The 11,131-nt window shown below is 41.6% G+C and overlaps 2 protein-coding genes across 2 annotated transcripts; one reads left to right on the forward strand and one right to left on the reverse strand.

Annotated features, from left to right (window-relative positions):
• Positions 1–591: 591 nt before the first annotated feature.
• LOC132981823 (myozenin-2-like) lies at positions 592–5,617 on the forward strand. The gene is made up of 6 exons (XM_061047908.1): positions 592–744; positions 1,293–1,381; positions 2,423–2,586; positions 3,479–3,632; positions 4,173–4,356; positions 5,128–5,617. Exons 2-6 carry the CDS (start codon positions 1,300–1,302, stop codon positions 5,303–5,305), a joined length of 762 nt encoding a protein of 253 aa, XP_060903891.1. The 5' UTR covers positions 592–744; positions 1,293–1,299; the 3' UTR covers positions 5,306–5,617.
• Positions 5,618–5,707: 90 nt separating this feature from the next.
• On the reverse strand, positions 5,708–10,729 carry rbm22 (RNA binding motif protein 22). Its single transcript, XM_061047909.1, has 11 exons — positions 10,599–10,729; positions 8,981–9,034; positions 8,843–8,872; positions 8,587–8,719; positions 8,384–8,484; positions 7,974–8,146; positions 7,632–7,832; positions 7,342–7,506; positions 6,940–7,028; positions 6,672–6,800; positions 5,708–6,499 (listed from the first exon to the last, which is right to left on the reverse strand). Exons 1-11 carry the CDS (start codon positions 10,650–10,652, stop codon positions 6,345–6,347), a joined length of 1,284 nt encoding a protein of 427 aa, XP_060903892.1. The 5' UTR covers positions 10,653–10,729; the 3' UTR covers positions 5,708–6,344.
• Positions 10,730–11,131: the final 402 nt, after the last annotated feature.

The following is an 11,131-nucleotide window of genomic DNA, read 5'->3' on the forward strand; positions in this document are numbered from 1 at the left end:
AAGCCAGAGACCAAAACAGTTATTTATTGAAACATACCCGCTACTACTGAGGGGAATGTCCATAACTCAGATCAAAAAAAAGTACTCGCAAACTGAGTCAGAGTTTTACCTTTCACCCTGTACATACAATTTTTTTTTACCTCAGATCTATGTGACCTCATCAAAAAAGCTCTTCATAGGAAACATATAGTGGGCATTAACAAATGACAAAGTATATGGCAGAGGATTCACAGAGGTTAATTTTTAGCAGATTGAGAACGGGTAGAGGATAGAGAGATATAGATTGTGTTTGTGTTTTTGTTTGCAGTGGGTAGGTTGGTTGTCTCTGACAGGCTCAGTGTCTCTGTTTGGACAGCAGCTGTTATCACACACACACACACACACACACACACACACACACACACACACACACACACACACACACGCACACACACACACACACACAGGGGATCAAATTTTTATTATCAAAGACTCTTGCGGTCAGGATGTAAATCTTTATGCTTGCCCCTTCCCCTCAATCGCTCTTTTATTTCCCCTCCCCTCCATCCTCACTCTCTTATCCCTCTGCTAAAATAACTCAGTGAGGTCAGCGCCCGAGGCTTCCTGAGTGGATGAGTTTTATACGGACTGTTGCTTCTCGGCTGAGGAGTGTCAGAGGAGAGCGTGGAAGCATCCCAGCTCCAGTGCAGGATACACCAGTTCAGCTCCTACTGCAGACACACACAGGGACAGACAGACAGACAGGTAAGCACTGAGGAGGAGCGAGTGTAGGCCTTTACTGTGGACAAGATAGGCAGTGAAAGAAGGCACTGCCAACTGTCTGACTTAAAGGAGTGTAAGGTGTGTAAGCCATCGTGTCCTTAAATGAACTGTACTGAGATTTAATCCTACATTTTTATGATGCTGGAGGGACAGCTTTAAATGATAAGATTCACTCGGGTTTTGCTGCAGTGAGACATTGTTTTTTAGTTAAACATGATACAGATCAAGATAAATCTAACGTATCGGTTAAGGGATGAAAGAGAAACACATGACTATGGTTATTTTGGGGACATCGGCCTTGATGTATTGGCCTTGATGTACCTTATATTGTAGGACTAATTGTTTATCTAAGAGGACAAAGGACAGGAAACCTACAGAAGAGCATGTCACTTGCTCTCCTCAATTGAATTTGTACTTAAGTAAATTCCTAGGGCTGAATGACGTATTAAAGTAGTGGATGCATCATAAATATGACTGCCTTTTATGAAACCCTTTGTGACAATCAATGCTGAACTGTGTGTCCTTAAAAGGAGCAAGATGATGATGCATGCAGGCCTGGACGACCTAACAAAACAGAGGATGCTGCAGGCTAAAGCTCTGTCCAAGGAGGTCCAGGGAGGTAAGCTCTAACAGAGGGAGATGCAGTGAACTGACATTAACACGCGCTGGGTCGTAAGCTAACACAAGTGATAGTTGACATTAATACCCATGAATGCATAATCCAGTATTGGTTTACATGCTGGTTTGCACATTGAATCAACAACTTGGTACACTATTGTGTGTATTTACACCAAAATTCAAATTGTCATTCTTTGTGATCACAGCAGGGGCTGTCATATATAATTGAGCCCGACATCAAAGTGTGTTCGCCCACAGCCTCGGGACACATGCCATGTGCTACACCCAAATCCCAAGAGAGCCAGTGTGTGTTTGAAATACTCCAAACATTCCAGCAGGGACCATCCCAGTCACACTGTTTGTTTTTCCAGCGCTGTCTGCCAGCTACACTTTGAAACCAAAGTCTCCTAAACTCAGCAAAATGTGACTCCCACCGCCGAATTTTACACAGGTCGATCAAAGGCAGCTCCTCAAGGGTGGCACATGCCCAGACTTCTTCCAACGCTTTTCATGTTTCAGAAAAGGGGGCCATCCACTCCTCCTTGACTCTTCCGTCCTGAGATCCTATTTATATGCCCCGTTACCCTTGCAACCCAGACCACAACAAACATTACGCACCCCTTGACATCATCTCCAGGCTATTTCAGACCCTCTGCTGTGCCATGATTTAACACGAGAAGAGACCCCAAGCAGAACTGAGCGAATATCAACTTAGTGACGCTGCACATGGTTTGGATTTTTTTCATATCAGAGCCCCTCAGCTGTTTCATGTCGACAGAAACAAGAAGATCAGAGGAGACATTAAGATTTGCCAAAGGTCCTTATTAGTCTGTGTTACTTTCATTCTCTCTCCAAATGTCTGGAGGTTGCTATTATCATTGCATTTGCACTGATAACTAAATGTCATGATGTGTTTATGCAGGATTAGAGGCAACCACACAGCATCCATTCGTCTAGTCTGAAATATATATTACTCTGATATGCATAGGGATATAAAACATGATCACACATTCAAACACTTCTGTCTGCGATGTTGTGTCAGGAGGTCTGAACCTGGGGAAGAAGATGAGCGTCCCGAGAGACGTGATGATGGAGGAGCTTAACCTTCCGTCGAATCGAGGCTCTCGCATGTTTCAGGAGAGGCAGAAGAGGGTGGAGAGGTTCACATTGGAGAACACAGCTGGTGGTGCCTACAACACAGACAATGTAAGAAAGTGAGAGATGATGCAGCAACACATTGACACAGTGAACTTCCTGCAACAAACACACCCAAAATGATGAACCCGTGTATCTGATCTGACAGTTATTGACGAGTCAAATCTTAGGGGTTTCCCCACACTGATCAAAGTGCAATAATTCATAATTAAAAGCTGCTTTGGTCTGACTCTGACATTTACAGCAACAGGCATTTAAATTCTTATCTCAATAATGGCATGAGAAAATTGGATTATTACAAGACAGAAAAATACTTCAGAGAAGAGATTTTACAGCGGAAATCCTGCTTAAGAAAAAAAGAAAGAGCGGAACTTTGAAGAAACAAGGGGCTGAGGTTTTAACATCTTTACTTTGAAGGCAACCCACAAACATTGTATTCACACTTCCTACAAAGCAGTTTAATGGTAGGTTAACATTTTCAGTCGAAGTTCCAATTTAAGATAACCCTGAACTACAGCTTTAGTAGCCTATTAAAGACATCTCAAAGCTGCAGGCGGAGTAGTACCATTTTTCAGGAATAACAATGAAGTTCATGTGTTAATCTGAATACAGCCTGTTACAGTACTTAAAGAAAACATTATTCATCAGACCATCAGGATGATAAACTCTGTCTAGACTGTCTGTCGCAAAGCACAGTTACATCAGCACAATTTGTTTTATTATATAGACTGCAGTCTGCCTTCATAAGCAACATTTACCAATTACTCTTCAATGCAAATATGCACCTTCACTTTTTAATGTTAACCTTTGTATTTTTTTTTTTACCATACCCCTTTTAAAAAATGTATCAGCTGTCCCACATTTTACTATACATGTTGAAAAAAAACATAGTATCTGTCAAGACATGTAACTCTTGAAATAAATCAAACTGTCGCTTTAACAGGTTTATTACGGGTCAGTTCCTCCCCAGCAGATGATCCTCGAGCCGCAGGTGGGAAAAGTGAACCAGGCTCCCCCCATCCCCGGCAAGCATAGCCTGGTCATGAACCTTCAGAAGACCGTGGCAAAGAAGGGCAGTCCAGAAGTCCTCGCACCAGGTAAGTGGTGATACACGGTGACGCAAGGATTTCCATACACTGCACCAAACCATAGCAGTAGCTCCCTGCAACACAATATCTCACTTCAATCTGCTGGTGTTCATTCCTCATTTAAGAAATGCATCGGGTAAATAAAATGGTTTTATCCCTGCCAGCACAGTTGGCAGTCTGCAGGAAGCAGGAAGCATTTATCGGCTGTGTGTTGCTGTGTATTGGTCCTGACAGAAGGAACAGCTATGGTCTGACTGACAGGAAGCTAAGCTCTGTTTATTATGGGGAATTCACACTGAGATATAATTACCGTACTTCCTATTGTTGATAGGAGTGACGTCAAAGAAATGTATATATTTATAAGATGTGTGTGCATGGTTGGTGCCTGTTTTTTTATCGTAATGCAATGTTTTAACAAAAGGGGACTTTTATTTGTTACCTTGAATTTAAAGACTAACATTACCCCCAAATTAAAGTAACACCTGTAATCGTACTCGTACTGTTTTTTTTTTTTGATTGACATTTCACTTTGACTTTTGTTTCTGTCAGGATATTCTGGCCCCCTGAAGGAAATTCCTAAAGAAAAGTTCAACACAACAGTAATCCCCAAGTCCTACTTTTCCCCATGGACAGAGGCTCTGAGAGGTAACGAAGAGCTCATGAACACCCTCAATTCCCAGCTGCCAGAGCTCCCACGAAAGATACAGCCTGTCAACTACAGGTGCTTTAACAGGCAAGTCCCGTCAGAAAAAAACAGACAGCCAAATAAATTAGGAACGATCACATACAATATGGTTTGATGCACAGAAATCGAGAACCACCCGTCTCCAAATAGACCCAAGGATAACCTGACCACCTTATTCATCACAAGCATCCTTTCCCTCGGCTTCGCTCCATGTTTCCAGTTTGGAAATAAATCTGGTCTCTGGCTTGCACCTCCTTGGAGTGTGGCTGCGTGATGGCTATTTTGAAGCTTGGCACTTGAAAGATGATCCGCTGGGTGGGCTGCAGGCTTTTAATGCCCCCACAAGACAGATTGCGCACGAAGGAAATAATCTTTCTCGCAGCACACAAGGAATTGCATCACAGCAGCAAGGCAGTACGTAGGTTAGGCTCGGGCAGATGGAGAAGCAGAGCATATATGAACAGGGTTTACACAAGTAAAGCTGTCAATCAATTGCTTTCTGCCAGCCAGTCTGGAACTGAACCCCCTGGTGGAGAGATCAATTTACACCCTTAAGATAACTATTATATTAAGATGCCCTAACTCAATCTGAACTCAACTAATGGCTCATCACAAAGGATGTTTGAATCGTCCTGAGGTTTTCTCCTGCTGACAGAACCAGTTAAAATCAGTAGGATTACCAGGCTGCGTATCATGTGTCTTCTAAAAGTTTTACCTCTGTATGGGATACGAGCCACATGGATGACCTAGCGTCTTTTACTGCCAGGAAAACAATATGCCATCAGCCGGCTTAACTCAGACTTTCTCTTTGTCTCTCAGATCTGCCAGGCCATTCGGGGGAGCCATGTCCAGCAAAAGGGTGATCCCAGTGATGAACTTTGAGGCCGTGGAATCCCCAAACCTGCCCAGTGTCAACCGCATGTGTCCACGGCCCAACTTCAACAGAGCACCCAAGGGATGGGGGCTTGATTACAGCCCCGAGTCTAATGAACTATGAAAAGGAGAGAGGGGGGGGGATAAGTCAAAGACTAAAGCACTGACCTATGCTTGCTTTTCTCCTACAAAAAGGTGATCCGTCTGTTAATCAGCAGACACTACAGGCGAGAAAAAGAACACTCCTGCTTGATATATGAAGTGGTTTGTTATTGCTGAGTGTTAAGAACAGCTCCCATTGCTGGATCAAATCATTACCGCAGTGGAGTTCATGAAAATGCTGCCAGAGGATGACAAGCTGTACTTAACCTTTGTGTGCATACTTACTAATAATATGTGCCACAACATCTGATGCCTCCCCCTCTCATGCTCCTTAAACTTTAACTATCATGCAACAGAAGGAGCTTACTCTGCTCCTAAACAGTAGTTCAAACAGCATTCATTTTAATGAATTACAACCACTCTGTTATGATCAATGACAAAGTTGTGACTTTTTAATAAGAAGTGAAACAACATTCAAAGAAAGGTTAACAATAAACTAAGTCATTATGTTGTGGAATATTAAGATTGTGTCACATAAAAAAAAAAATGTAGCTGTAAATTAAAAAGGTTTAAAAATGCTCCCCTGAATTCTACTCCAACGGATGCTTTGCACATTTTGACAAATACAACTTGATCCTACAGGTAACATTTCTATAATGTACAGTGGCTCCAACGGCAGGAGCCCGTCAAACCATATGGCCCCGAACACGGTGGCCATTTCTCTCAACTTTTAAGTCTTTTACTATTTTAACTTCCAGATGTTCAGGTTCAGGTCGTTCTGTTTTTAACTGCGAGTGATGATAAGTTATCTTGTAGGGTGTTGGTCTTCGTCTGTCCAGACACAGATGGTGCACGTTCAGTTCATCCACTGCACCGCAGGTGGCATAATAAATCAGATGTTATCCGTTAAGATGCGACGGGGGTTCTTTCCTGTATATTTCTCACAGAAGTCATCTGCCGGTTACAGGCCCTTCTGACAGCATCTGAAGTGAAAGCACCTGACCACGGTTAACGTGAGGAAAAGAATGACACCGTATAGCAGAATGACTTCACTCCAGCAGCTACTCCCCATGACGTGAGCCATGTGCGGCATGGGCACCCATGCGCTGAGGATCCTGGGAGGGGTAGTGGATTTGACCAGGAGGTCTCATGCTCATTGGAGGGGGCATGGGTGGAGCCATGTGACCCATGGGGTGGAACATCGGAGGGCCAAATCCTGATTAGAGAGATACAAAGAGAGAACACAGCATTAAGCATCTACCTTTTCACCACATGTTCATTAAGGAATAAATAAGTTTCAAATTAATAGCAATATGTTAAACAAGCTTACTATATAGACATATTTAACAATATACCAGCTGCATCTATAAAATCAGTTATAATTTCACCTGGAGGAGGCGGGTTGATGCCAGGAGGTGGAGGCAAAGCAATGTTCATGACAGCAGGAGTGGTGCCGGGGTCCAGGTTGAAGTAGTTTGCAGGAGCCTCCTCGTCTAAAGCAGGTGGTGGAGGGAGAGCTACAGCACACGGAGAAATATAGTTTAAGAAGCCACAAGACGTAAACATTTCAAAAAGAAATCTCAATTATGTTCTATTTTATCTGAAAAAAAAAAAAAAAAAACCCTGATGAGATCATAGATAAAATTGCAGACTCACCTCCAGGCAGTCCAGGTACTGGATCCAGTCTGGTACCCATCTCACTGACTCCGTCTTTGATGCCTTCCTTCCCTCTTGCTGCCTGAGACCTAAAAAGACGATCCATGTAAGTTTAATAAATGTATCACTTTCTTTGTCAACTACAACTGAATGTCTGCAGCAGCAGAATTGTGTTAATAAAAAAAAATAAAAAAACAATGTGTCCCTTCCTTTGCACAAATCTGAATAAGAACATTTTATCATTAAACCTCCACATCTGGTCAGTGGGTCTGTATGAGAGCTGAGACATTTCTATTTGATTGCAGACAAGGTGAAGTTGGTGATGGACCATGGTTGTCATATTACCCCTGGGAGGGCAGTTTGTTCTGCAGTCAGCAGTCAGACATGCACACAAATTCTTACCTTCCCCATTTAACAGTGAGCCTCCGTCCATTGATGATGAGTTTGTTGAAGGACTTCTCAGCAGCCGACTCAGCCGCCTGCCGTGTGGCGAACTGGATGAAGGCACACTGCTGCCTCTGGACAATGGTTATTGTGCGAATCTCGCCAAACTGGTAAAAGTGACTCCTGGAATTAAAGAAATAATGGTCTGATTGAACTCTAAACACTGGAAGTCAAGAGTCTAAAACTGTAAAAATCCTTATTAAGTGAATTTAACACTGGATAAAAACCGTTTTGAAAGAACATCTTACTTGAGATCTGCATCAGTGACTGTGTCTCCCAAACCTCCTATGTAGAGGGTGCTGATGGACTTGTCCTCTGGCGGGTCCAGTCGGGGCATCGTTGAGGCCCTTTTCAGCAACTTGTCAGCCACTGGATCATTGATGCCGTAATATCGATCCTTGATGTTCTGGTCAGCCAGAGGGTCGTCGGGATCTGTGGGCTTCTCGTGCCTGAGTGAGAAGGAAAACCACGATGTGTGAATGCACATTGCGCAAGCAATTTAAGAAACACTTTTATTTTTCTATTGCCTTTGGTAGAGCACTTCAAATGTTCAGCACCAACCTCTACACATTTTATAAAATGCCTCTCACCTGTAGGGACATTCCTCCCCTCTCTTACACTCTCCCTTCACCCAAAAGGAGCAGATATGGGGCCGGTTCCTCTTGTAATACGGAGTAGTCCGGGCCAGTTTCAGCAACATATCACTAGAGCTGGGCGCTTTACCTAGCTGGCCAACAGGACGTGTGCCATCAGAATTGGCAATCTAAGAACAGAGAGATCCAAACAGAAATAAGTGATTAATGAAAGAAAAAAAAAAAAAAAAAAAATTATATTTGCAATGACTCTTGCAGAAAGAAGAAGATCAGAGGAGGCATTTATCAAAGACATGAAATTAGGAACAAATCTGAGTGCTCAGGATATCTTTGAAAGTACTTTAAAACTACTTCAGCTGTATAAAAAAATCACAACAAATAAAACAATTTTTAGGAAGCAAGTTTACCTCTCTCTCCATGTTCTGTGTGTAGTACTCTTTGTTCACATCTGACCTTGGAACCTCATCTTTTACTGACAGCCCAGTGTCTCTGACCTGGATGGGCAAACCTGTAAAACACAATGTGACGGAGGAGTTACACTCACATAGTCATAGCTACACAGAGTAAGGCGTAAATACAAATTTTAAGGAGTCGTGGGGGAAACACTCACCATACTCCAAGTCCAGCAGACACGTCTGACAAACATTCTTCATTTTACTGCAGGTCTGACAGACCTCTGTCTTCTTGAAACGCATTCGAGTCCCAGGACACCACCTGAACACGGTAAATGGTCGAGCACAGATCTGACAAAGAATGATAGTAAAATAAAATAAAGATTATTCTACATGGACAGTCATTTCACAGGTTGAAGCTGACAAGTGTAAAAATAATGCAAGCTTGATTTGAAGTAATAATTCAAAGCATACCTTGCATTCCTTTCCATACTTTTCCTTGGTCTGTAAAACAAAAAAAGATGATTACATCTGAATCCAACCTTCACTGGTATTAAAACTACAACAATATAATATGTGATTCATTATGATAGCTGGATTATGCTCTCTCACCATACGGATGTACGGGTTTTCTCCCAAACATGTTTGACACAGAATTGGGAAATCCTGGAAGACAAAGGAAACAGATTGAATTGAAATTGAATCCAGCAAAGCCGAGCACTGTGTTGTCCTTTAAATCAACGTCAGATGAAAGTTATAAGCTGGTAACTAAATCCTCTCTTTCACCGTCTCCAGCGGGCACTTTGGCGAAGTTATACGTGTGAATGTACAGAGAGCGCAATGGGACTAGCTCACTCTTACTTTGCCATCTGCTGAAGGATGCTGTTACAATCCAAGTGCTAGCTGTTGAAAATGACCACTGACAGCATCAGCCAAACACCTAAATATAAGCATCTCTTAAATGCCAACTACAGAGTCTAGGGTTTCAAAGTTTATATTCTGGTGTCTTGAGAAAACCAACATTGGCCAAACGCCGTGTTGTGTCATCACTAAAGAGAGGCGACAGATCTGAAGCCTTATATAGATGAGTACGTTTAGAGAGGTTATACGATGGACTAATGGTTATTTGTTATGGTTCTCGTGTTGCCTGGGTTCTTATCATGGTTCTCATCATGGTTCTTGTTTTGCCTGGGTTCTTATCATGGTTCTTGTTTTGCCTGGGTTCTTATCATGGTTCTTGTGTTGCCTGGGTTCTTATCATGGTTCTTGTGTTTCCTGGGTTCTTATAATGGTTCTTGTGACGGTCGGGTTATATATGTCTGTTGGGTTCTTTTCTGTTGAATTGTATTTAATTATTGTGAGTATTTTGTATTTGTTATGTTCTTGCTGTTGTTAATGTTTTTCTGTGTTTGGTTTAGTTTGTTCTTGTTTGTCAAAGCACTTTGTAAACCTGTGTTTTTAAAAAGGTGCTATATAAATAAAGTTATTATTATTATTATTATTATTTGGAGAGTTAAGATTTGGCAACTTCAACATTACACACAATCATTAATTAATACACAGAGCCGTTTTTTTGACATGATGACAACTAACAAACATGAAGAATGGTTGAAATAAAACATAATCAATGTTTCAAAGTTACATAAAAGCGCTTTTTTTTTTAATAAAACACGACAAGTTATCTCGTCATATCGTTATTTGTTTCCAATTCTGTGAAATGTGTTGGAAAGAGTGATAAACAAGCTTTACTACATTTACAATCACTAAGTTAAAGGAAGAGTTTGAATAACAGATTAAAAACAATAACATTATGGTTTGGTGTATTTGAGGGAATTTAACAGGAACTTGTTAGTGTTAATCTACTAGCGCTAGCATTGTGTTGCTAACTGGAGCAAGCTATTGTTAATTTCGCCCATAATTTGCGTTAATGTTTAACCTCAGCTTTAAAGTCCGTCCTCAATTCTTCACGACTGCTTTACTAAGTGAATTTGTGACGTTTTCAGAGTTATCTTTCACACTGAAGGTAACATGCAGAGACGTTCACGGACATGCGTCTATTAGCTAACTACAAGCTAACAGGAGGCTAACTGGCGACCACAAAAAGAAAACGCTATATAAGTGCGGTTAATACACATCTCTAACTCTGGTCCACTCCCCATTATGTAATTAAATATAGTGTCGTTGTAACACTGCTTCTCGTCGTTAAATGCATGGTGTCGATTAAACGTACCGCGTCTTCCCAGTTCTGTCTATTGTAGGTGTTGGATCCCAGGGACGTCGCCATTTTGCAGAGTGTGAGCCAAAGAGGTGTCCGACCACAATGCACCGCGCGGGAGGGAGAGAGCCACGTCTCATCCTGGTTTCACCTTGTGGTGTCGCCCTATTTCAAGAACTGTTCAAGACACAGTCAGAGCTATATGTTGTGTCTAATCCTGTGACCTAATCAGAAGAAGTAGATTTAAAAAAGAAAGAAGGGGAGCATGTAAATATCACGAGTGTGATACTCACTGTAAAGTCAAGGCTCTGAATGTGTTTCAGGAACATTGTTTAACTCTTTTGCACACTGATATATTTTTTTTAAACGAGGTTTTTTGTTTTTGTTTATGCTCCTATCAAAGATAACATCGAAATGTTATTGAAAAATGAATGACTTTTAACTCCACTGCACTTATTTATTGAACTGTGTTCTGTGCTTTGTTTGTATTGCCACAGGGTTTTAAATAAGATAATCCTTTATTTATCCCACAACGGGGAAATTTACAG

This window comes from Labrus mixtus, chromosome 10 (genome assembly GCF_963584025.1).
Source record: "Labrus mixtus chromosome 10, fLabMix1.1, whole genome shotgun sequence".
Lineage (NCBI taxonomy): Eukaryota > Metazoa > Chordata > Actinopteri > Labriformes > Labridae > Labrus > Labrus mixtus.

Bases quoted from the DNA above. Each gene is read 5' to 3' on its own strand.
- LOC132981823 (XM_061047908.1), top strand. From the start codon at position 1,300: ATGATGATGCATGCAGGCCTGGACGACCTAACAAAACAGAGGATGCTG. The intron at 1,382-2,422 runs GTAAGCTCTAAC...ATGTTGTGTCAG, and splicing joins GTCCAAGGAGGTCCAGGGAG to GAGGTCTGAACCTGGGGAAG. The intron at 4,357-5,127 runs GCAAGTCCCGTC...TTTGTCTCTCAG, and splicing joins AACTACAGGTGCTTTAACAG to ATCTGCCAGGCCATTCGGGG.
- rbm22 (XM_061047909.1), bottom strand. From the start codon at position 10,652: ATGGCGACGTCCCTGGGATCCAACACCTACAATAGACAGAACTGGGAA. The intron at 8,873-8,980 runs GTGAGAGAGCAT...TTTGTTTTACAG, and splicing joins AAAACCCGTACATCCGTATG to ACCAAGGAAAAGTATGGAAA. The intron at 8,147-8,383 runs GTAAACTTGCTT...CTCTGTTCTTAG, and splicing joins CACAGAACATGGAGAGAGAG to ATTGCCAATTCTGATGGCAC.